The 27,222-nt window shown below is 44.4% G+C and overlaps 1 protein-coding gene across 1 annotated transcript in view; it reads right to left on the reverse strand.

Annotated features, from left to right (window-relative positions):
* The window catches only part of ARHGAP10 (Rho GTPase activating protein 10), a 503,009-nt gene that overhangs the window by 148,469 nt on the left and 327,318 nt on the right, over window positions 1-27,222 (reverse strand). Inside the window, exons 17-18 of the mRNA XM_030191662.1 lie at window positions 19,570-19,675; window positions 9,566-9,725 (exon numbers count right to left, since the gene is read on the reverse strand). Of these exons, the coding sequence (XP_030047522.1) occupies window positions 9,566-9,725; window positions 19,570-19,675 (266 nt within the window). The remainder of the gene's footprint in view (window positions 1-9,565; window positions 9,726-19,569; window positions 19,676-27,222) is intronic.

A 27,222-nucleotide genomic window follows, 5' to 3' on the forward strand; every position in this document is an offset into this window, starting at 1 on the left:
ACAGAATCTTTCAATTATGAGATTCCAGAATCTTGCTACTCTTTAGGATTCTGCACGAAATCTTGCTACTCTTTGTCCATATCCCTTATTTGTTCTGTTTGTCTGTCCTAATTAGATTGTAAGCTCTGTCAAGCAGGGACTATTTCTTCATGTTCAAGTGTACAGCGCTGCGTATGTCTAATAGCGCTTTAGAAATGATAAGTAGTAGTAGTAGTTGGGGTCCCCAAGCCCCGCCAGCAGAAGCCTTCCTCCAGCACTGTTCTCCATTGCATCGCCTGCCCTGCGGCTGCTTCCCCTCACATCGCAAATGGTCAGTTTCGATGAAATTCAGCATGAGTGACATGAGGGGAAGCAGACCAGGGTAGGCAATGTGGCGGAGGACAGCGCTGGAGGAAGACTTACGCTGGCGGAGCTTGGGGACTCCAGACAGCCAAGGTATGTTGAGTTGCTGCATGGGGCAGGGAGGTGGGGCAAAGTGTGCCCCCCCTCACTTTGGGCTTTGCCCCCCCCCCCCCAATTTTTGAAGCCTGGCTACACGGCATCCTGGGGAGGGGGGTGGCAGCGGCGGTCCTGCCTGGGGGGGAGGGGAGGCGGCTCAGTCTCTCGGTGGCCCTGGTTATCAGTGATCTAAGTCAACTGGCAACCTTAACTTTGTTCAAGAACTTGGAAAGTGTGCATGTTTTTATGTTCGGTCTGCTGGAGTGTTTGCTGCTAGTTCCGAGTACTAGGGGATAGGGTAGATATAATGTTATTTATTTTATTTATTTAGATTTTGCTCACACCTTTTACAGTAGTAGCTCAAGGTGAGTTACATTCTGGTACACTGGATATTTCTCTGTCCCAGGAGGGCTCACAATCTAAGTTTGTACCTGAGGCAATGGAGGGTTAAGTGACTTGCCCAAGGTCACAAAAAGCAGCAGTGGGATTGGAACTGGCCACCTCTGGATTGCAACTGAAGTGTGTGCATGGATAATGGTAGCTTTTTTTTGGCTTGCCTGGGTGTAATACTAGCTTTATCTGTGTGTGTGTGTGTGTGTGTGTGTGTGTGTGAATATGCTGCCAGTGAATGTTGGTTATTGATCAAGGCATACTTCTTAGTCCACAGCAGATGCCAAACATTACTGACCCCCTTTTATTTCTTGGGTTACAGCAATGAGACTCAATAGCATGTACCACTTCCTTAGCAACGCACCTTGTCTCAGTCCCCTTGAAAAATACTCCACCTGAGCTTAAATGGAAAATTCTGCTGTTGACACCTATTGACTACTGTCTCCAAACCCCCCCACGACTGTTAGTTCATTCACACTCAAAGAGGTTGTTACAGACAATCCAACTGCATTCCACTCTTACATAAATTACTGTTGCAGGTTGATGAGGCAGTGCTGTACAACAGGCCCTATCTTCCTGCATTCTGGGCCACATTTCTATCATGACTGCTTTGTTTGCACCGGAGGGGGGGGGGGGGTGGATAAAGCCACAACCTTTTTCTTCTTCCTGTTCCTTTTCACGTGCTCTTCTTCTTCCTGTGGTTCCCAACGCTTGTGTTATCAATATCAGAGTCTCACACCACTGTTGCAAGCAGGGTTTCCTGATTTCACAGTACTCTGACTATCTTCTACAACCAAGCCCATGGACACTGCTAGAACTGGCACTCCCGCCCCGCTTTAAAGAAAAATACCACAGTCATTTAAGGCTTGTTACATTAGGTCAACGTTAATATGACAGGCTTGCATCAAACTTATGAACTTATAACTCTTATGAACCACAGCTCAAACCAATTACTAAAAGACAAGATAATGCTCTCTATGGAAATCATTATAGAATGATACGATAATAATGCTGGATGAGAACTCAAGTGGTTATTATTGCCATTCTGTGTGTTCAGGCAAGATCCACTGTACCTACATCACTAAAATCAAATGTTTAACACTTCCACAGTGAGAGGGTAATTCTATAAAAAGGCCACCAGTAATAGAGCCACTTTTACCCATGGATTCTATATAGCACGCCTAGCGTTCCACGCAGAAATCCAAGCACATTCTGTAACAACGCGCATAACTTAATTGGCTTAACAAACCAATCACCATTGTTAACAGCACTTAACAAGCAATAATAAACACTAATTGGCAATAATTGGAATTTACGCACACAACTCCCTAAGCGTATTGTGTAACGCACTGCGCCCAAATTTTAATGCGCGCAGGAATAAAGGGGCGTGGTTATGGGCGGGGAAATGGCCTTTCCAAAATTTACATGTGTAGTTATAGAACATGGCTCTCTGCGCCTAAGGCTACGCGCCGCGATTTATGTCACATTTTCATTGGTGCAAGTGGATGGAGTGGAGGAGTGGCCTAGTGGTTAAAGCACTGGTCTTGCAATCCAGAGGTGGCTGCTTCAAATCCCACTGCTGCTCCTTGTGATCTTGGGCAAGTCACTTAACCCTCCATTGCCTCAGGTACAAACTTAGATTGTGAGCCCTCCTGGGACAGAGAAATATCCAGAGTACCTGAATGTAACTCACCTTGAGCTACTACTGAAAAAGGTGCAAGCAAAATCTAAATAAATGCATGTAATTTTAGTTGCTACAATATCAACTAAGCATATTCTATATAGCATGCCTAAATCTAGGCACCGCTTATGTTTAGGCGGAAATGTTTTCCACGTAGATTTCTTAAGCGCCAGATGGGAATCTACGTGGAGATCGGCTTTTTTCTACTTGTCCCCTTCTCTTTGGAACGGCCTTCCAAAAGAGATCAGACTTGAGAAATCCTACTTTCATTTTCGGAAACTTTTGAAAACCTTTTACTTTATCAATTATGTAGAACAGAATTTAGAATAATGGAAGCAAGGTTATAAAAGGGTATCTTCAATGTATATTAAATCATAATTTGTACTGTTTATGTTTGTGTAGTTTATACTATGTACTCAAATCTGTATTTGCGGTGCTTTCCTGTATACTAAATCATGATTTACACTGTTTTTATCTCGTGTAGCTAATTTTTGGTTTTGCTCTGCTTTCCTGTAATGATTGGAGTTCCATTGTTTGTCCAAAGTGTACATATAATGTTGTATTGTTCTTTTTCTATTTTACATATTGTAAACCATTCTGTCTTGCAGTTGCAATAAGATACAGTATATAAATTGACGTAAATAAATAAATAAATAGAATCTGACCCTTAGGGGACAATTCTATTACTTGGCGCCTCGAGTTAGGAAATGCTACATGCTGCCAATTCTAAGCCAGCAAGTTCATGCCAAGATTCTATTACAGAATAGTAGCATCAGTCAACATTGATGATTTAAGAATTATCCACTTATACCAGGTCTATGACTGCCATAAGCTGGCATGTCTAAATGCGCTACACAATGCGTGCAACTTTGGTACTGTATAAGGTGCATAGGACAATAGGAGACACACAGATGTCCCACCCATGCTCCATCTATGAGTATACCACTTTGCAGTTTTGCACCATCCCCCGGATTCTAAATAGTGCGCCTAGAGATCCCCACTAAAATCTAGGAGTATTCTATAACAACACACGTAACTTAAATGCCTGAAATCAGCGACACTACACCACCACAGTCCATATTGATCACCAAACAATCTCATCTGTTCTTGCTATCCTTTATACGGCCCCACCACATGTTCCTTCATGTATGTGGTCCCTACCCTTCCTACCCCAACTTAACCATTATCTGTATTTGCTTTACTCTGGAGTCTATTAACACCTCTCCGGTATCATGTAAGCCACATTGAGCCTGCAAATAGGTGGGAAAATCTGGGGTACAAATGTAACAAATAAATTAAATTAAATTAATTCGTAACTTAATTGGCTTAACAAGCTAATCAGCATTGATAACAGCACTTAACAAGCAATAATGAGCACTAATTGGCAATAATTAGAATTTATGCACACAACTCGTTAAGCGTATTCTGTAATGAACTGTAACTAAATTCGAATGCGCGCAGTTCAAAAGAGGAGTGGTTATGGGCGGGGAAACTGGCATTCCAAACTTTACACGCGCAGTTGTAGAATATAGCCCAGTGCATGTAAATCTACGCACAGGGATTTAGGTTACGTTTTCGTTGGCCTAAATGGACGCATGGTTTTAGGTGCTAGGATTTCAGCCTACTCATATTCTATATACCGTCCCTATATCTAGGCACTGTTATAGAATACACTTATGCAGAAATCTTTACCACGTGGATATTTTAGGCACCATATATAGAATCTGGCCATACAGCTCTTACGTGCTCCCTTAGTGAATAGCATCTTCTACATTTCTGCGCACAACTGCCAGTTAATGCCGCACTTATGTGGGTCAGAAGTAAGTTACTGCACACGTTCAGTTATAGAATTGCATTGACTATTATCTAGTTATATGCTAACGCATATCTTCAATAGTGTACAGTCTGCGGGTGGGTGCTCGTATGGGCAGGGCTCACGCTTATAAGGGTAACTTGTAGAATACTATAAATTACACATGTACCTCCCAATCTAAGGACAAGATTTACCCTAGTTGTATAACTAGGCACATATGCTTGTTTATAACCAGCTACGATAGTACAGTGGTACCTCGGTTTTCGTTGACTTCGGTTATCGTCATTTTCGGTTTTCGTCGTTTTTTTTCTTTGAAAAGATTTGTCTCGGTTTTTGTCGGTTGCCTCGGATTTCATTGGCGTGCCCAAGCAGCTAATTTTGCGATCTCTTGTGGCGTTGTTTCTCGTTGTGTGATCATTTTACATTAATTTTTATTGCCTTGGCTTTCGTTGGCTTCGGATTTCGCCGATTGTTTTCGGAAGGATTATCGATGAAAACCGAGGTATCACTGTATTCCATAAAGAAAAGTAGGTGCCTACTGCATCACAACAAAAAAGCAAACAGGATGCAAGGAATTAATAGGAAAGGGATGGTAAATAAGACCAAGAATATTATAATGCCTCTGTATCGCGCCATGGTGTGACCTCAACTTGAGTATCGTGTTCAATTCTGGTCGCCATATCTCAAAAAAGATATAGCGGAATTAGTAAAGGTTCAAAGAACAGCGAACACCATGATCAGGACCGGTTCTAGGGTCTATTCTGTGCATAATTTTATCCACAGTAGGGGAAGGCTGAGATTTGGAATATATGCACATATTTTTGCATTCTCAAAAATATTTGAGGCTGTGTAATTTTCTTCAGTATGGGTAGGCGCTTTACCTGGGGGGTGCACAATACTTTCACTTAGGGAAAATTCTGCAACATGCATGGAGTGAAAAGCACACCTTACTTTCCAGCCATATGGGCTGTTATTGAATTACCCCTGAAATATGTAAATAGTAGAAAAAATGTAAAAGTAGTAAATTTAAAATGAATCAGAGAAAATATTTCTTCACTCAACGTGTAATTAAACTCTGGAATTCGTTGCCAGAGAATGTGGTAAAAGCAGTTAGCTTAGCAGGGTTTAAAAAAGGTTTGGATAGCTTCCTAAAAGAAAAGTCCATAAGCCATTATTAAAGTGGACTGGGGAAAATCCACTGTTTATTTCTGGGATATGCAGCATAAAATGTACTGTTTTGGAATCTTGCCAGGTACTTGTGACCTGGATTGGCCATTGTTGGAAACAGGATACTGGGCTTGATGGACCTTCGGTCTGTCCCAGTATGGCAACACTTATGTTGAACCTCAGGCGAGACTTAGGGTTCTGTAAGGCATTAGTGTGACTGCCAATTTGGGTGGTAGTTGAGGTTCCAGGAAGATGTACAGTGGATGGGACAGGAGCTACTTGGGTCTTAGCTGAAGCAGGAGCCAGAGCTGCAGCATGGCCAGGGGACCTAGGGCATTGGTATGCATGTTCATTGGAGTGCTGTGGGGATAATTTTATGCATTTTTTCATGTAACCCACTGAGAACTGTGGATGATGCAGAATAGAAATCTTTTAAATAAAATCATTTTTACACCTATCTGGCCACATATGCATGTCAATGGCCTGTTAATAATTCCAACCAGTGTGCAAGTGCAGCCGGATTAACTCCAAACCCCTTAAAGCTCGGATCCAGATCAGCAGCTGGGGTCTTTGGGTAGACACTGATCTCAGTCTGATTCCCTAAAGCTCCCCAGTCCAGGAACCACACAGTACATCATGAGGTTTAAGGATAACTGTAACTTTATTGAACTGTAACAAAATAGCAACTTTATAGCTTTATACAATCAGTAAAGAGGTAGCTGAAATAACTCCAAACCAGCCTCAATTATCAATGGGCACTTTTTTTCCACACCCATCAGGAGTTTTAGTGAAGAGCAATTTTCTCTTTCAAGTCTATACACTGAGGCACAACCCTGCAATGTTTATCCTTCAGTCAGATGGAACAACCAGGGCGAATTCCTTCTCCTTCCACAAGCCGGGTTGGAACCCTTATGCGGCTGTTTTCATCCGTGGGTATTACCGTATGGTTACACCCAGCTGTGGGCAGAGCACATCATGCCTTGAGCCCAGGTTATGGGCTGAACTCCCCAATCTGCCCACGTTCTGGCTCCTTCACCAGCTTCTATAAACTTGACCACCACTGTTCCCCCTCTTGGATCAGCTTAACTGGAGTTGACGATTCAGGATTCCCCTTATTCTGCTAAGGGTCACTCGGCAGGGGGCTTGTAACAGCTTAGAATCTAGACAACCAAGGACAATTTCCTGCATTTTCTCTCTCTCTGTTTATTATCTACCCAACTCCTCCCCACTCCGCAGTTCTGCAAATCAGGGCACTCCTTCATTGAGATGATTTCACAACTCTCCCTGGGCTGGGCTCCCTCCCACCCATGGCGTCCATCAATGATCCCCATTCTAACCAAGGGTTAATCAAGTATGTGCTCTGAAATGATGGTGCATCCTTTGTCAGTAGGTGTGTACAGGGGCCGAGTGAGTGAAGCACTAACGAAGTCTACACGTAAACACGTGGTTTAAGAAAATGCAAAATCACATACATGCTTAAATAATCTTGGCATTGACATTTCAAGAGCAGGTGTAAATGTCTATTCCTGTAATGTAGGTACAACGTCTGCCACTTACACTAGTTTAATATAAAGACAGTTAGAGGGGCATAATCGAATGAAAACGTCTATCTCCATGGGTTTATCTCCAAGAACGGGTCCGTGAAGGGGCGGACCGAACCGTATTTTCGAAAAAAATAGACGTCCATGTTTTATTCGACAATTTGTGAGCTGGGCGTTTTTGTTTTTCAGCGATAATGGAAAATGAAAGTGCCTAGCTCAAAAACGAATAAATCCAAGCCATTTGTTCGTGGGAGGGGCCAGGATTCGTAGTGCACATGCCAGGACACCAACCGGGCACCCTAGGGGGCACTTTTACAAAAACAAAAAAAAAGGTAAAACAGCTCCCAGGTGCATAGCACCCTTCCCTTGTGTGTTGAGCCCCCCAAATCCCCCTCAAAACCCACTGCCCACAAGTCTACAACATTACTATAGCCCTAAGGGGTGAAGGGGGGCACCTACATGTGGGTACAGTGGGTTTGGGGGGTTGGACGACTAATAAGCATTAAGCAGCACAATTGTAACAGGTAGGGGGGGATGGGCCTGGGTCCACCTGCCTGAAGTCCACTGCACCCCCTAACAACTGCTCCAGGGACCTGCATACTGCTGCCAGGGAGGTGGGTATGACATTTGAGGGTGAAAATAAAAAGTTGTGAAACATCATTTTTTTTGTGGTGGGAGGGGGTTAGACACCACTGGGGGAGTCAGGGGAGGTCATCCCCGATTCCCTCTGGTGGTAATCTGGTCATTTAGGGCACTTTTTGGGGCCTTATTCGTGAAAAAACAGGGTCCAGGAAAAGTGCCCTAATTCTAGCTACAAACGCATACTTTTTTTCCATTATCGGCGAAAGGTGCCCATCTCTGTTCGGGTGATAACCATGCCCCAGTTCCGCCTTCACCACGCCTCCGACACGCCCCTGTCAACTTTGTACGCTTCCGCGATGGAGTGCAGTTGAAAACGTCCAAGTTCGGCTTTCGATTATACCGCGTTATTCGTTTTTGTGAGATAAACGTCCATCTCCCGATTTAGGTCGGAACTTGGCCGTTTTTCTCGTTCGATTATAAGCAGGATAGAGGGGCATTTTCGAAAGAAACATCTACATCAGAATTTGGACGTTTTACAAAGACGTCCAAATTCCGAACAGGAAAGAAGGTCATTTTCGAAAAAGATGGACGTCCATCTTTTGCGTTCAAAAATACTATGGATGTCCTATAATTTGGATGTTTTGTGATTTGGAAGTCTTTGTTTTTTTGGCCATTTAAAAAAAAACAAAAAACGTCCAAGCGTAAAATGTCCAAAATCAAGCCATTGGGACGTAGGAGGAGCCAGCATCTTTAGTAGACTGGTCCCCCTGACATCCCAGGACAGCAATAGGGCTCCTTAGGGGGCACTGCAGTGAACATCATAAAATGCTCTCAGGTACACATCTGACCATTGCTCCCTTACTTTGTCTGCGGAGTTCCCTAAAACCCACCCATAACCCATTACCTCCGACTGTACACCACTACCATAGCCCTTACAGGTGAAGGGGGCACCTATATGTGGATATAGTAGGTTTCTGGTGAGTTTTGGAGGGCTCACAGTTTCCTCCACAATAGTAACAGGTAGGAAGAAGTAGGAGGCTGGGTCCACCTGTCTGCAGTGCACTGCACCCAACACTAGACTACTCCAAGGACCTGCATGCTGCTGTAATGGACCTGAGTATGACATCTGAGGCTGGCAAGTAATGTTCTTCAACACACTTTTTGGGGGTGGGTGGGGGTTAGTGACCACTGAGGGAGTAAGGGGAGATCATCCCTGATTCCCTCCAGTGGTCATCTGGTCATTTGGGGCACCTTTTTTTGCCTTATTTGTAATAAAAACAGGTCTAGCTCAAAACATCGAAGTTTTAGTGCTGGACGTTTTTGCTTTGTTCCATTATGGCTGAAAGACGTCCAAGTCTTAGGAACGCCCAAGTCCCCCCTTGAACAACGCCCCTGATACGCCTCCTTGAGATTTGTACGTCCTTCTGACGGACTTCGGAGAAAGATGTCCAAAACGAGGTTTCGATTATACCAATTTGGACGTTTCTGTGAGATGGGCGACCAAATGCTGACTTATGTCATTTTTTGGACGTCCATCTCTTTCGAAAATGAGTCTGATAGGCACTTATGGGTCTTTAGAAAATAGTGCTTAAGAAGGCGCCATCTTAAACTAAGTATCTCCTTATTAAATTACCTTCCATGAGAATAAGCAAATCGTCCCAGGCCAAGGACTAAGCCCCCTTTTTTTTTAATCTTCTTTGCCACAAAAATGACTCTGCATTTCACAATCTTTGGTTTTTGTCAAGTTAGTAGAGGTTCTGTTACTCTGCCAGGCTAATGGTTACCAATGCAACCCCACAATATTAATTTTGCTTAGAACCTACAAATACCTCAGCAAACCAAGATGGCTGACAGACTTTGGAAAATGTGTCTCCCAATGCACAACAAATCAAAAGTCAACTTCTACGCAATTGGCTCCTGAAAAATATTCCACTGTGAGAAAAATGTACTTACCTTCTCATGGTTTTCTATCAGGATTTCCACCACAATGTTTTGAAACTTCAGGTCCATGATGGCTGCTACAGTTTCCTCCTGTGGCCTCATCAAGGTTGGTCCAAACACTACACCCAGATTGGCCACAGTCATAAGGTTTCTCTTGGCATGGTCGGAGACACTTGAAAGAGACAGGAAACGAGTCATCAAAATTGGCTGTTCAGAAGATGCTGTGCAGCTTACAAAAGAAACACGTTACTATTTGCCTTGGCTGCATTGAGGGCGCTGACTTTGTGCAAGAAACAAAATCATGCCGGCTTCTATGAGACAAAAAAACATGGTTTTACTTTCACTCTTGTCCACAGCTTTTAACAAGAAAAAAAAAAAAACAAACTCTCAGGCCTCTAAGAATAATATTCCTTGTTTGCAATTCCAGAAGGGGGGTGGGTGGGGGAAGCAAATATGCGCATGGCAATTTACAGGGTTATTTCATGACTCCTTAAGACACAAGCAATTAAGACCTGGAGCATTCCTTGTGCCAAGGATCTGCAAAAACAAAAATACAATGCCCCCCTTTCTCATAAATACCCTTGATTGCTGGCACCTTCATTAAGCAAATATGAACTGAGGTATTTTATGACTGCCATCCCCTCCACAGCACCTAAGCACAATAAACCACATGTTTATTTGGAGATCTCTGGCTCTTACCACATTCACAATAGTGCCAGTGACTTGCAAAATAATGACAGTGCCTATGCATGAGAGCTTTAGAAGGAAGAGACAAAAAACCAGAATCTCTACATTCGGCATGATGTTTTTGAAACGCAACGGGGCTTAGATGTGGCAGCACTCTCCCTGTATCAACTACTAATTCAAGTTAGAACAAGTAAGATCTTGTTAAAAAAAAAACAAACACACATTTTAGGAGTAGCCTAGTGGTTAGTGCAGTGGACTTTGATCCTGGGGAACTGGGTTCAATTCCCACTCTGGGCTTTTAGGAGTGCAACTTGACACACACCTCCAGCTGGACACTCACGTGCAGTTGGTCTCCAAAAAAAATGTTTCATGTCATGTGGAGGAGTGGCCTAGTGGTTAGAGTGGTGGACTTTGGTCCTGAGGAACTGAATTCGATTCCCACTTCAGGCACAGGTAGCTCCTTGTGACTCTGGACAAGTCACTTAACCCTCCGTTGCCTCATGTAAGCCACATTGAGCCTGCCATGAGTGGGAAAGCGCGGGGTACAAATGTAACAAAAAAAAAAAATACTTCCTTACTAGAGATTTGTTCCGCTGGCTTGTCCTCTCCCACTTGGACCACTGCAGCAGAATTTATGCAGGCTGCCAGGCCTCATTGTTGAAAAAGTTCCAAACAGTTCAGAACACTGCAGCGAGACTCATCCTAGGAGAGCGACGCTTTGCACCCGCCGAACCCTTGCGCTTCAAATTACACTGGCTACCTGTACAGGAGCACATTGCCTTTAAGCTCTGCTCCTTGACCCATAAAATCATCTATGGGCTTGCCCCGGAATATATGCACCCCTTGATCGATCTTTCCTGCCGCTCGTTCCTACCTCCATCTGCACTTCCCAAACTGTATGGGTGTCAAGTACAAGAAGATCTTCGCCTCGTCCTTCCACTATTGGAGTCCTAAGCACTGGAATGTTCTCCCGCAACACCTCAAAACTCAAGCGGACCACGCCCTCTTCAAGAAGTTGTTGAAGACCCACTTCTTTGCCAAGACCTACTCCTCACTTTATACCGCTGACTGATGCACCCTCCCTGACCCCTACCCTGCTAGTTTGCCCTGTTAGATGCTTTTCCCCCTGCTTACTTCCTGTATACTTCTCTAAGTTTCCTATTTTGTAATCTTATTAACGTTTTGTAAGCCACATTGTGCCTGCATGAGTGGGAAAATGTGGGATATAAGCGAACAAAAAATAAACTTAACCCTCCATTGGTCCTGGTACAAAAATAAGTACCTGAATATATGTAAACCACTTTGAATGTAGTTGCAAAAAAAAAAAAAACCTCAGAGAGGCGGTATATCAAGTCCCTTCTAAAAATAATAAACTACAGTATGTTATTGTGAATAGTGATTTCTTGATTATTTTTTGGTTGTGTGTTAACAGTTTGATAAATCAAGAAACATCTCTATATATAAAAGGCACCACCAACGTTCTATGAAGCCTCCAGCTGGAAGTGTGAAGCGCCAGAGATATCCGGTTTCCCCATGAGTGAAGGAAAACAGCACAGCACAAAATCCCTCTCTCTGTAACAGTGAAGGACTCAGAGGGGGGAGGGGAGAGAGATGCCCACACAACAGCAGGAAACTTAACACTGAAGGACTGGACTCGGAGGGAGGAGGGGGCGAGAGAGAGGGCAGAGGGCAGGGACACACACTCCCACATGCACACTCTGAAGAAAACCTTGCTAGCCCCCGTTTCATTTGCATCAGAAACGGGGCTTTTTTACTAGTCTTCTATAATTTTAGTGATTTTCACTCATGTGAGTGTACATACATGCATCCATGTGATGTACTGCTTTGTAAATATCACAGTCAAAATGGTGAGAGGAGGCACGTCCAGTGATTAATGGGGTGACACCCAGGGTTCAAATCCTGCTCCTTCCACTGATACTCCTTATGTTTCTTCCTCCATCTCAAGTAGTTAATTAGACTGTAAGATCTTCAGGGCAGAAGCAGAGCCAGGATGAGGCAAGTTGACGGCGAGGGGAGAGCAAGAGCGGACTTCTGCCAGCGAACATTTTCACTGCAACAGGACGAAACAAATAGGCGCTGGCAGAACTCCATTTGGGGGAGTGGCTGCTCCCCTGGCGCCCCACCTAACTACGTCACTGCTTCAGGGCAGGGACTTATCATACCTGAATGCTCTGCATAACGCCGTGTGAATATCTAGTAGTACTATAAAAAAAACCACTGGGCCAATTTTCAAAGCAAATTATACATTTATACAGGGCCGGTATTAGACATGGTGAGGCCCAGGGCAGAAATTAAGGAGAGGGCCCCTTATCTCCCCACCTGCATTGCTACTACCTGGTCTGGGTATCTTTTCCCCTTTTCCCCACCACAGTCCATCTCCCTCCCTTCCGCTCACCTTGCAGTGTTCTTTAATATTTTTATTTCCCTTCTCAGAGGGGCCCGGGCCCAGCAACTATCCTTACAATCTGCCTCCAGCTGTCCCGGAGCTTTCCCTCTCTGCCGCGATCCACCCAGGTGGAAACAGGAAATTGCATCAGAAGGGGGCGGATCATGCCAGAGAAAGAAGGCTTGTGAGAATGGCTGCCGCGCCGGGGCCTTTCTGAGAAGCGAAATAAATGTTTAAAGAAGATCGGGAAAGGAGGAGGAGATGGATTGTGGTGGGGAGAAGGGAAAGAGATGCCTGGACTACGGGGCCCCCTGGAGCTGTGGGGCCCAGGGCAGCTGCCCTGTTTGCCCCCCTCTAACGACGGCCCTGCATTTATCCATGGCTGATAAACATATACTGGTTGATATTTAAAGTGATTTAAGTGGGCAGGAGAGGCTCCTGTTTGCTTAAATCATGCACTTAAATCATGTGGACTAGCAGCCAATATTCAGCAGCAGTTAACCAGACAGTGCCAGAGAACATCAGCTCTGACCGCCCATTTTTGCAGTGGGTTGGAAAGAGGCGTTCTGAGGGCGGAGTCAGGGAGGAGCTGGCAGCTATGCAAGTACCCGCATTGCTAAATGACCAAACAGGACCACATAAAAAGCATTCCTAACTGGTCGCTTGGTTATGCAGGTGCTGGCACTAAATATCAGCCAGCACCTGCATAGCTTTCAGGCAGTAGTCAACGGGGTTTTTTCTTTAACTTGCTACCCTCCCCTGCACCCTTCTCCCACTGATTCTGACACCCCCTCCCAAACCCTGCTGCCAAGTCCAAACCTGCTCCCCTCCAAGACAATCCCCCCCCCCCCACTTCAGGATCTACCAACATCCCTAGTGATGCAGTGGGGGGGGAGGGGGGAGTCATCCAGACAGGATCAATCCCTACTCATCCTTGCCCTAGCAGCTGCCTGTCTTAAAATGGTTGACACGAGCTAACTAAGTTATATGCATAAGTACTTTACAGTATTCTATAACTTGTATGCACAACTGCCTTGATGCATAAATGAAAGGAGGTGTTCACAGGGTGAGGGGCACAGACCTTTGGATAAGAAAAAGTGGGTATCAAAAATGAGCTGTATAAAGACCACATTCTTCCATCCTCTTGTGCTCACGTTTATTAACCATTTGATGTTTCTCATGTATTTTATCCTAAAGACTCCTGATGCAGGCTACCAGCCGAAACACGGTACTGTGTCGAGTGTTCACCAATAAATGATCTACAATCGACGGAAGTCTCCTCATTTGTCTCCGGTCAGCCCGGTCTATTTCCCACTCTTTTTAATTTCTTAACTTATATTTAACACTAACTAATGAAGGAAAATAGAAAAGATGGGTCATTCCTGATCTACAGAAAAATGAAGCAGATGGAAAAGCAAACAATTTTACCAAATAGTCAGGACTATAGTCATCAAATATTTTATAGACCAGACAAGCCAGCTTAAAACATACTCAGGCCTTCACTGGAAGCCAATGCAATTGAATCGGGCAAAGAGTCACACGATCGTATCTTTTTTTTTTTTTTTTTAAACTGACAATCAATCTGGCTGCGGTATTCTGCAGAACCTGTAAATGGAACAGCAAGGTAGACGAAGCAAAACAATACAAACTATTACAGTACACTAAATGGGGTAGAATCAGGGAGTGTACCAATACTGTAGAATGTTCTATCGAAAAAAAACAGATCAACTAGATCAACAAATTAAATTTGAAGAAAACTGATTTTTCCACTGAATTAACTTGTGGGACCAAGGGTAGAGTGGTATCCAAGTAAATCCCTAATGCTTTCAAAACTTTTTCAATATTAAGAGACAAGCAATTGTTCAATGTTATTCTAGAGTAGAGAGGTGTGGTAGCCGTGTTAGTCCACTTTTAAAGGTAATCAATAGAAATAAAACAAAATAAAACATGGAAAAGAAAATATGATGATACCTTTTTTTATTGGACATAACATAATACATTTCTTGATTAGCTTTCGAAGGTTGCCCTTCGTCAGATCAGAAATAAACAAATGTTGGTAGATGACAGTATATATAAGTGAAACATCAAAGCATTTCAGTGACAGTCTAACAGGATGAGAGTGGATAGGTTAGAGACAGGAAGAGTCGGGTGGATGAGGGCCAGGGAGATATGCATGGAGATAGGAGGGTGACAAAGCAATACAATTTTATGGTTTATAATGGGCTAGAAAACCCAGATCTTTGTTAAGTCCTGTCTGGTGGGTGCCAAAATATTTAATCATTCTGACTTCAAAGGTCTTACGTTCCTGTTTTGTTTTAAAGTTCCCTTTCAGGATTCTTACCATGAAATCACTGGTACAGTGTTCTGGTTTTGTAAAGTGCTGCCCCACAGAGGTGACATCCTGATTGGTCCTAGCATTTTTCATATTGTGTCTATGTAAATTAAATCTCTTCTTTAGCATCTGACTTGTTTCTCCAATGTAGCAGCCTTCGTTGCATTTTTTACACTGAATGATATACACCACATATTCAACATTAAGGAATCTTTCACGTGCTCATCTTCCAATGTGGTATATGTCATTCAGTGGTGAATTATGTTGATGTCTACGTTTAGCTGCAATTCACCTTGAATGTTGTTCCGATGGATTGGCAGAACAAACGTTCTGTAAATAAATCAATTTTAAATCAAGCAGCAGCTTAAAACTTCACCAATAACTGAAAATTACTGTTCTGGGATTTTGCCAGGTACTTGTGACCTTGATTGGCCACTCCTGGAAACAGATACTGGGCTTGATGGACTTTGCTCTGTTTCACTATGGCAACACTTATGTTCTTATAAAAATTATGTATTTTTATTCTATACAGGATGACTTTACCATATCCCAAGAACAGTTCCATAATACTGCACAGTGATGGCAATTCAAAAGCAGGGCACCTCCATTTAGGCACCCAGCTTCCACTACAGAAAACTAGCATAACCCAGTATCGGGTTACCTTATGTCCTCTTTTTGGATGTCTTTACAGATGTCTTCTAGGATTTTTAATTTTTAGGGAAATGTCCTCTTTTTCTTTTATGTGCCTACGACCAACACACCTACCCACGTAATGAGAGAAACTATCTCTGGCTTATTAGTCAGTCTGGACACATGGGGGTGATAAAGAGAGAGAAAGGCATTGCTGATCACCCCTCTGTTCCCCTGCTGGTTGAACCTGTCAAAGGAACTTTAAGCATACGTCATGCAAAAACTTTCACACGTATCTCAAAAGCCAGCCAAAGTTGTTCAGGGATATGTGTTTTTCTGATAAGTACACCTGGGCTCAGACTCACTCAAACTCAAATCCGGAAGTTCTTAAAAAGTAGATTGTCTACTGCTGTACTGTAAGTAAGTCACTGTTTGATGTGTGTTGATTAACTATGATTAAATATTTCTTTAGCAAAGGTAGCAACTATTTTGATTTTTTCTGTCCTCTTTTTCGTCTCTGCCAATTTGGTAACCCAAACCCAGTACAGACTACAGAGTTGCACAGGGACAGAAATCTCACTTACCCCCAAAGGAATCTAACCTATCCTCACCCATACCTACTAAGTTCCATTCAATCCCTACCCATCAGCACAATTAATCTCCTCTATCCCCACCTGTACCCGCTATTATTTACTTGCTTGCAGCCCTCTGTTTTCTCCCAACCCCAACAGTCTCCTCCTGGTTCTTTGGATGGTATTCACTATTCAACCAATAAGTGTTCCAAGCCTCATTCTGGCGTTCCAAATGCCTCTCTCTCTGTATATTACAAGCCTCATTCTGGAGTTACCAGAGATTCTGACTACTCTCCCATGGGAATCCCACGGCAACTTCTTCCATCCTCACAGGAATCCTGTGGAACTTCTTCCCTACCTCCGGGTTCTGCAGGATTTCCGCAATCCTGGAGATTGTGGAGGTGGTGGAGATGAAAACGGTAATGGAATTCAAACATTCGTGGGATAAACATAAAGGAATCCAGTTTAGAAGGAATGGTTCCGTGGAATCTTAGCAGAGATTGGGTGGTGATGCCGGTAATTGGAAACAAAATGGGAGTTGGGCAGACTTCTACGGTCTACTCCCTGATTGTGACTGAATATAAAGGGATGGGCTGGAGTATAAGTTTTAAGGGGCTTTGATGTTAGCTTCAAAACTTTTACTACAGTGTAGTAAATTTAAAACAAATCGGAGAAAAAGTTTCTTCACCCAACGCGTAATTAAACTCTGGAATTCATTACCGGAGAACGTGGTGAAGGCGGTTAGCTTAGCAGAGTTTAAAACGAGGCTAGAAGGTTTCCTAAAGGACAAGTCCATAAACCACTACTAAATGGACTTGGGAAAAATCCACAATTCCAGGAACAACATGTATAGAATGTTTGTGATAGTATCTGAGGACCTGAAGGCGACGAAACAGTGCGACAAGGCGGTGGCCGTAGCTAGAAGATTGCTAGGCTGTATAGAGAGAGGAGTGACCAGCAGAAGAAAGGAGGTTTTAATGCCCCTGTATAAGACGTTGGTGAGGCCCCACCTGGAGTATTGTGTTCAGTTTTGGAGGCCGTATCTTGCAATGGATGTTAAAAAAAATGGAAGCGGTGCAAAGAAAAGCTACGAGGATGGTATGGGATTTGCGTTCCAAGACATATGAAGAGAGACTTGCTGACCTGAACATGTATACCCTGGAGGAAAGGAGGAACAGGGGTGATATGATACAGACGTTCAAATATTTGAAAGGTATTAATCTGCAAACTAATCTTTTCCGGAGATGGGAAGGCGGTAGAACGAGAGGACATGAAATGAGATTGAAGGGGGGCAGACTCAGGAAAGATGTCAGGAAGTATTTTTTCACGGAGAGGGTGGTGGACGCTTGGAATGCCCTCCCGCGGGAGGTGGTGGAGATGAAAATGGTAACGGAGTTCAAACATGCGTGGGATATGCATAAAGGAATCCTGTGCATAAGGAATGGATCCTCAGAAGCTTAGCTGAAATTGGGTGGCGGAGCAGGTGGGGGAAGAGGGGTTGGTGGTTGGGAGGGTAGGATAGGGGAGGGCAGACTTATACGGTCTGTACCAGAGCTGATGATGGGAGGCGGGACTGGTGGTTGGGAGGCGGGAAATGCTGCTGGGCAGACTTATACGGTCTGTGCCCTGAAAAGGACAGGTACAAATTCAAGGTAAGGTATACACATATGAGTTTGTCTTGGGCAGACTGGATGGACCATGCAGGTCTTTTTCTGCCGTCATCTACTATGTTACTATATGTTACTATGTTTGTACGTTTGGGAAGCTCGCCAGGTGCCCTTGGCCTGGATTGGCCGCTGTCGTGGACAGGATGCTGGGCTTGATGGACCTTTGGTCTTTTCCCAGTGTGGCATTACTTATGTAGTACAAGAACAGTGCTGGGCAGACTTCTACAGGCTGTGCCCTGAGAATGGAAAGGACAAATCAAACTCGGGTTTACATATAAAGTATCACATAGCATGTAAAATGAGTTTATCTTGTTGGGCAGACTGGATGGACTGTACAGGTCTTTATCTGCCGTCATTTACTAAGTTACTATGTTAATCCCCATTCCCGTGCAGCTCTCTAGTACAGACGTGTCTAACATTTAGAGGCTCACAACACCAGCTACAGAGATGTAATTTACACGCATAAGTGAGAGCCCTGCCTATGTCCTTCCCGGGTCCACCCTTGTGTATGCCCTCTTTGCAAATACACGCTACTAAGTGGGTATTTGCAGAATAGCGCTTAAGTGGCATGCTGGCATATATGCTAGTATTTTAAATATTTACATGTGAAGTGAATGCATAATAGCGAGCACCTAAATTAAAGAACTGCTCGCAGTAAGTGGTTGCGGTGGGGCAGAAGCATGTGATTCTTCTGCTCTTCTAGACTTGTCCGGATAAAAATTGGCTAAGGCACCATTAGCCTTTATTTGCATTTGCCTTATGGTTTTACTTCCTGGACCTATACGTCTAGCTCCATCGCTACCTGTTTTCAAATCTATGCTGAAACCCCACCTTTTCACTGCTGCTGCTTTTAGCTCCTAGCCACAATTGCCCTCCACTTGTCCCTTCCTCCCTTCTCACCCATTACTTCCCTCACCTGTAACTGTCTTGTCTGTCTATATTATTTAGATTGTAAGCTCTTTTGAGCAGGGATTGTCTCTTTGTGCCATGTGTTCAGCGCTGTGTGCGTCTGGTAGTGCTATACAAATGCTAACAATAATAATAATAATAATAATAATAAATGCTAATAATAATAATTTTGTAACCTCCATATCGTAGTGACAGACCGTGGATGTGGGCCAAAGACTGCAGCTCCCTCAAGATCCTGGTATGCACTTACTTTAAGTCGAGCCAGTAAGTGTCACCTTTTGCAAAATAACAAAGATTTTGTTCCCCCCCCCCCCCCAAGGCTGTGACAGTGGCGTTCCTAGGGTGGCTGACACCCGGGGCGGATCAGAGATGCGCCCCCCCCTCCCCGGGTGCAGCGCCCCCCCCACCCCCCCCCCCCCCCCCCCCCCCCCCCCCGGCGAAACAATACCTTCTCCCCCCTCCGGTGAAACGACAACCCCCGGGTGCATTTTTACCTGCTGGGGGGGTGCCGCGCACCTGTCGGCGTCGCTCGTTCCGTGCTCCCTCTGACCTGGAACAGGAAGTAACCTGTTCCGGTGCAGAGGGAGCATGGAACGAGCGGCGCCGACGGGCGCGTGGCACCCACCCAGCGGCGTGCACCCGGGGCGGACCGCACCCCCCCCCTAGGAACGCCACTGGGCTGTGAACACAGCCTTCAAAGCCCAGTGGGATCAGAAGCCTGGTGTCCCATAGAGTGATACACCACTGAGCCTGCAGGCCAGCCCAAAGCAGGGAATTATTTTAGTTGAGAGTCGGAAAGCCGAGGTACTTACTTAGATAAATGTTGCACCAGCATACCCAGCATATCTCTGTTTTTCTCTGGAAGCTTGTGCACCAAGTAATGGATTGCGTTAACTCGCGATTCTGGACTGCCACATTCTGTGTTCAAGGAAAAAAGACAAATAAAAAAAAATCAACACCTTTTTCAGAAACAATTTGCCTTTAGCTTCTGAATACTCTATTCAAGTGCTCCCATTTTTTTCAAGCCGCTGTTTCTGCAGCCTCTGTTTGTCCACTCCCATGTGGTTCCAACAGGCAGTACCGTATCTTTGTCAGGGCAAAAGTGGTTTACTTTCAAATCTGCAAGCCCACTTACACTTAAAGATGCCTTAGGTCTCACATGGGTTTTCTGCCCACTTCCATCTTCCAGCTGTTCTTTCAAAGTGTACTCAGTTACACGCCAATCAATGCAGTCAGCCACAAAAAGGGGGAAATGAGACAGTGTTTACTGAGAATCTGATACGGCCCTTATTTCGGCGAATTGCCTATGTCAGGGGTCAGTGACTTTGTAATTTTAGCACGAAAAACAGTTTTCTTAGTATGCATTTTTGGACATCATCTTTAGTGGATCAAGAAGACATATCAACAGTGAGACTGTTGCCCGACCCCTGATCCAGGCAACTCGCTGAAACACAGGCTGCGTCGGGTTCTCAACTGTCTCCTTTTCCCCTGTGTGTGACTTTATTTGTGCTGGTATTTTCCTTCTGTCCTGACAGACTATACCGAGCGCATAACTTCTGTCCTCGAAGGGCCGCAATCGCCGGGTTTTCAGGATTTTGACAATGAATGAGATCTATCTGCATGCCCTGCTTCTGTTATAGGAAATAGATCAGATGCGTATTCCGTGTGGAAATCCTGCGAACCCAACTGGGTTGCGGTCCTCAAGGATCCAGGTTGTGCACTCCAGGAGTACAACAATCTGTTTAACGGGTAAACCGCCCAGCGAAGACCAGAGGTCAGTCAGTCCCTGAATCGGTGTGGAAGACTTTTCTGTATCATCTGCTTCACAGGAGCTACTGCTTTTAAGCCTCCTTTGAGCTAAGTCACTTATCACTCATTCCATCTGCTGTGATGAGAAGATAAATGCGGCTGAAAATGAAAGCATTTCTCGCTCATTTTTTATTTTAAACCAGACAGCTGTAGTGTTCTTCTAATGCATCAAATTTGCCTGTTCTGAACACTACAAGGTGATGCACCATGTTTCTGCACTAAGTCTCTCGCGACCGGAGGATACATGTGAAAAGAGTGCTCACCATTACTTCATGGGGCTGGGAGTGCGGCACAGTGACCTCAAACACACATGCCTACCTTTCGCCATTAGGGATGCGTACTCATCTGAAATCACATGAGAAATGTGAATGATATTTTCCATGATGAGAAAAAAAGCAATAGGCAACCAATAAAAGGAGATGATACACTACTCGGGAGTCCATAAGACATCAAGGGGCTCATTTTCGAAACAGAAAAATGTTCAAAAAGTGACACAAAGCGGCATTTGGATGTTTTATTTGTCCAACTCGCATTTTCTAAACACATTTTTAAGACTTTTTCTATGCAGTTTGTCTCTGGAGTGTCCAATCACAGGGGGTGTGTCTGGGGCATATTGAGGGTGGGATCTGGGCGTTCCCCAAATTTGGACATTTTACTGCCATAATGGAACAAAGCTTGGAGCGCTTGGAGCGCCTTAAGAAGAGTGTTTGAAGTCTTCTAGCGTTATAGATAAGTGTTTATTTTACACTTACTGTAGTTCCAATATTTTGTGGGGCAACAATTGAATGGAACCATTATATTTGTCACTATTGTGGTAGTACTAATTTGGAGGTTTTTTCAGAGCCAATGATGAACAGAGGATCAATTTAAGATCCGTTTTAGCTCTAATAGACAGCTATATTGTCCAGGAGCTCTGTGAGGCTCTTTTTCCTCCATTTCATAATCCCAGTATAACACACTGATTTTTCTGTATCATTCTAGTGCAAGGAAAGTGTAGTATTTTGACAAAGCAACAACGTCCAGGGCTACAATTTAGATGTCTTGGTCTAGACCTGTTTCAATCATGACTAAGTCGCAAAAAGGTGTCCTAAATGACTAGATGACCACTGGAGGGATTAAGGCATGACCCCCTTACTCCCCCCAGTGGTCAATGACCCCATCCCACCTCCCAAAGATGTGAAAGAAACCATACATACTAGGCTTTATGACAGCATCAGATGGTAACATAGTAAATTACGACAGATAAAGACCTGTACGATCCATCCAGTCTGCCCAACAAGATAAACTCATTTTACATGGTATGTGTTACTTTATATGTATACCTGAGTTTGATTTGTCGTTGCCTTTCTCAGGGCACAGACTGTAGAAGTCTGCCAAGTACTGTTCTTGTATTAAGTTCTGAAGCTAATGTCGAAACCCCTTAAAATTTACACTCCAGCCTATCCCAATCTATTCAGTCATGATCAAGGCGTAGACCGTAGAAGTCTGCCCAGCCCCCGTTTTATTTCCCCAATTACCGGCATAATTGGCCAGTCCTATTAGAGCAGCAAGCGGGAGGTCATGTGCTCAGGAGTGGTTGCTAGCTGATCAGCTCTTGCCACTTCTTCGCATACCCCATTTATTTTTAAGTTTCTTGACCCCCAATTTTTGGATTGGATTGGATCACATTCCTTTGGAATTATCTGGGGAGCAGCTGGTCCTATTTGACTTCGACTATGGCCACAAAATCATTTTTAAAAAGTCAGCGACAAAAGCAAGCTTACTGAAGACAAGATGATGGTGCCTTCAAGCTTCACGGGCTCATCCATCAGCTCTGGGTGGGCGGCGGAGGTTGCTGTGGAAGTGACTACGGCCATGAAGTCTATTTTGGACAAACAACTGAGCCCCATAGATGCCAAACCAAAGCGGCTGCAAGAAAATATGGATTAGCTATGCCATGATCTAGCTGCCTTCCAACAGCGGACCAGTGATCAGGAAGACCGCGTGACAACAGCGGAATATGAAGAGAAACTGGAACACCTGGAAAACAGGTCGAGAAGAAGTAACCTGCGCCTGGTGGGTTTCTCCGAGGCACTTGGGGAAAAAGACCTCAGAGGCTTTCTTGTAAAGTGGCTGCCTCAAACATTACAACTCCCTGCCAGCCTATTGTTTCTTAAAGTGTTGTAAAGTCCTATTGTGGATTAAAAACTGGTTGAAGGATAGGAAACAGAGAGTGGGGGTAAATGGGCAGTATTCACAATGGAGAAGGGTAGTTAGTGGGGTTCCTCAGGGGTCTGTGCTAGGACCGCTGCTTTTTAATATATTTATAAATGATTTAGAGACGGGAGTAACTAGCGAGGTAATTAAATTTGCTGATGACACAAAGTTATTCAAAGTCGTTAACTCGCGACAGGATTGTGAAAAATTACAAGAGGACCTTACGAGACTGGGCGGCTAAATGGCAGATGACGTTTAATGTGAGCAAGTGCAAGGTGATGCATGTGGGAAAAAAGAACCCGAATTATAGCTACGTCATGCAAGGTTCCACGTTAGGAGTTACGGACCAAGAAAGGGATCTGGGTGTCGTCGTCGATAACACGCTGAAACCTTCTGCTCAGTGTGCTGCTGCGGCTAGGAAAGCGAATAGAATGTTGGGTATTATTAGGAAAGGTATGGAAAACAGGTGTGAGGATGTTATAATGCCTTTGTATCGCTCCATGGTGCGACCGCACCTTGAGTATTGTGTTCAATTCTGGTCGCCGCATCTCAAGAAAGATATAGTAGAATTGGAAAAGGTGCAGCGAAGGGCGACTAAAATGATAGCGGGGATGGGACGACTTCCCTATGAAGAAAGACTAAGGAGGCTAGGGCTATTCAGCTTGGAGAAGAGACGGCTGAGGGGAAACATGTTAGAGGTATATAAAATAATGAGTGGCGTGGAACAGGTGGATGTGAAGCGTCTGTTCACGCTTTCCAAAAATACTAGGACTAGGGGGCATGCGATTAAACTACAGTGTAGTAAATTGAAAACAAATCGGAGAAAAAGTTTCTTCACCCAACGTGTAATTAAACTCTGGAATTCATTGCCGGAAAATGTGGTGAAGGCAGTTAGCTCAGCAGAGTTTAAAAAGGGGTTGGACGGTTTCCTAAAGGACAAGTCCATAAACCGCTACTAAACGGACTTGGAAAAATCCAAAATCCCAGGAATAACATGTATAAAATGTTTGTACGTTTGGGAAGCTTGCCAGGTGCCCTTGGCCTGGATTGGCCGCTGTCGTGGACAAGATGCTGGGCTCGATGGACCCTTGGTCTTTTCCCAGTATGGCATTACTTATGTACTTATGTACTCACATAGGAATAAGTTTCATCTGTTTGGTTTTCCAGTCTGATGACTTTACGAGTGGAATCTTTTTTGGAACTATTGAATTGGCATATCACAGGTTGTACATATTACTCTCTTTTAAACATACAAATGATTTATGCTGGTTTAAGATATGAATTTTTCTTTGTTAATTTTTTATTTTCCTTTCTTGATTGATTCATACATTACCATTTATTATTAACCTAAGCCTTTTGATTAAGTGTTGACTTTACATACACGTGTTTATGGAACTGATCTTTCTGATCTATTTGGGATCAAAAGCATTTTTATTTAAGTAATAACATATTTTCAGAACAAAATATTAAAGTTTTTTTAAAATGTTTTTGTTATGTGCTTTATGCAGTAGACGACGCCTGGCGCAAGCCTTTTACCCTGAAACACGGTCCACGTCAGGCATGTCAACTTTTTTATTGATTAAATATAGAATAAATTTGACATCTTATGGATTCCCGAGTAGAGTATCATTTCCTTTATTGGTCGCCTACCGCTTTTTTTTCTCATGTGGTTTTCTACTGAGGATTTTCCTCTTCTTGTTTATTAATTTTAACAATGTTTTCCATTTCATGTTTTAACCAAAAACAGAACACTCCCCCCCCTCTTAAATTAATTTTTTAAAATTGTGTTTTAATGCACAATAATGCACACAGCACATTTTCAAAGCACTTAGCCTCCCAAAGTTCCATAGAAACCTATGGAACTTTGGGAGGCTAAGTGCTTTGACAATATGCCTCGTTGCAAGTACACCAAGAGGGCACATTATTCGACCAACAAGGTATACACTATTGAAGAGACAGCCCTCAAAAGAAAAATAAATGCTAAACGTTACTTTTTACATAACTTGATAGCATACTTCACTAGAAAACCTAAAATGTGTTACAATCAGTGAATAACTAACAGTATAACAATATACCTTCCCTCTCAACCCAACGATCTCCTCATAGCTATAACGTACTCATATCTTCAATCAGCTTCTAAATGCCCAATATAAATAATATGCTTTCAGCCTCCTCTTAAAGGCTGGCTAGTGCCTCTCAAACCACAATCCTACTGGTATTGCACTTCATAACTTAAGCAGAGCTGCTGCAAAAGTAATAAGGGGGGTACGGGGAGGAGGGGGTATGGGGAGGAAGGGGGCCGGGTCCACTGAACCACCAGGGTGATTTTGTTAGGGGGCCGGGGGGTGTGGGGTCCACCTGACCTTCAGGGAATTGTTTCAGGGGGTCAGGGGGGTCCACTGGACCACCAGAGCATCTTCGAAATGGGGGGGGGGAGGAGTCGGGAGAGGAGAATTAGAGAGAAGGAAATCTTCAAAATAAGTACATAAGTAAAGCCACACTGGGAAAAGACCAAGGGTCCATCGAGCCCAGCATCCTGTCCACGACAGCGGCCAATCCAGGCCAAGGACACCTGGCAAGCTTCCCAAACATACAAACATTCTATACATGTTATTCCCGGAATTGTGGATTTTTCCCCAAGTCCATTTAGTAGCGGTTTATGGACTTGTCCTTTAGGAAACCGTCTTTCTTCATAGGGAAGTCGTCCCATCCCCGCTATCATTTTCGTCACCCTTCGCTGCACCTTTTCCAATTCTACTATATCTTTCTTGAGATGCGGCGACCAGAATTGAACACAATACTCAAGGTGCGGTCGCACCATGGAGCGATATAACGGCATTATAACATCCTCACACCTGTTTTCCATACCTTTCCTAATAATACCCAACATTCTATTCGCTTTCCGAGCCGCAGCAGCACACTGAGCAGAAGGTATTATCGACGACGACGACACCCAGATCCCTTTCTTGGTCCGTAACTCCTAACGTGGAACCTTGCATGACGTAGCTATAATTCGGGTTCTTTTTTCCCACATGCATCACCTTGCACTTGCTCACTTTAAACGTCATCTGCCATTTAGCCGCCCAGTCTCCCAGTCTCGTAAGGTCCTTCTGTAATTTTTCACAATCCTGTCGCGAGTTAATGACTTTGAATAACTTTGTGTCATCAGCAAATTTAATTACCTCGCTAGTTACTCCCATCTCTAAATCATTTATAAATATATTAAAAAGCAGCGGTCCTAGCACAGACCCCTGAGGAACCCCACTAACTACCCTTCTCCATTGTGAATACTGCCCATTTAACCCCACTCTCTGTTTCCTATCCTTCAACCAGTTTTTAATTCACAACAAGACATGTCATCCTATCCCATGACCCTCCAATTTTTTTTTTTTTTGGTTACATTTGTACCCCGTGCTTTCCCACTCATGGCAGGCTCAATGCGGCTTACATGGGGCAATGGAGGGTTAAGTGATTTGCCCAGAGTCACAAGGAGCTGCCTGTGCCTGAAGTGGGAATTGAACTCAGTTCCCCAGGACCAAAGTCCACCACCCTAACCACTAGGGGGCAGATGCAGCAACCAAACGTAAAAAAATCAAAATCGTTAAAGTCCCTAACGATTTTTAAAAAACGAAGAATGCACCAAAAAAAAAAGTCACACATGCTCAGATCGGTATTCAAACGTACAATGTATCAAAGAATCACAATACACATCGGTAATCGGCCCCTAAATCATGCGCAGAGCAGCCAAGCGTTTTGCTGGCTGCTCTGCGCATGCTGCAAACGTAAAAACAAACAAAAAAAAAGCCACAACACATACACGTGGCTACCCGGTCAGCAAAATCCAGGAGGGGGCAAGGGCGCTCGTCCGAGGCGTCCTGTATGGATGGCCTTGCCCCCCCCCCCCCCGCTGCTCCCCACTTTCCGCCGCTTTCCCACCCACCACGAAAAAGCAAAATGCTAGCTGCCCCGGTCCCCCTCCCTTCCTGTTCTTGTGTTCTGCAGAGCTAACTCCGCCTCCCGTCATTCTTCCGTCCCGTGCCCCGCCCCCGCTGCCCCCCCTGAGGTCGACTACACCGCTCCCCCCCTCCACCAAGACCCCCCTCCCTATTAACGACCCGAGCAGCGCCTCTCACCTCTTTCTGAAGCGCTGCACGGGCAGGAAGATCTGTTGTGTTGCTTGTAGAGTCTCCATGACGTCTCTTCTTCCCTGGCCCAGGCCCCGCCTCCTTCTGACGTAGGTTACTTACGTCAGAAGGAGGCGGGGCCTGGGCCAGGGAAGAAGAGACGTCATGGAGACTCTACAAGCAACACAACAGATCTTCCTGCCCGTGCAGCGCTTCAGAAAGAGGTGAGAGGCGCTGCTCGGGTCGTTAATAGGGAGGGGGGTCTCGGTGGAGGGGGGGAGCGGTGTAGTCGACCTCAGGGGGGGCAGCGGGGGTGGGGCACGGGACGGAAGAATG

The sequence above is a fragment of the Microcaecilia unicolor genome, chromosome 2 (genome assembly GCF_901765095.1).
Source record: "Microcaecilia unicolor chromosome 2, aMicUni1.1, whole genome shotgun sequence".
Classification (NCBI taxonomy): domain Eukaryota; kingdom Metazoa; phylum Chordata; class Amphibia; order Gymnophiona; family Siphonopidae; genus Microcaecilia; species Microcaecilia unicolor.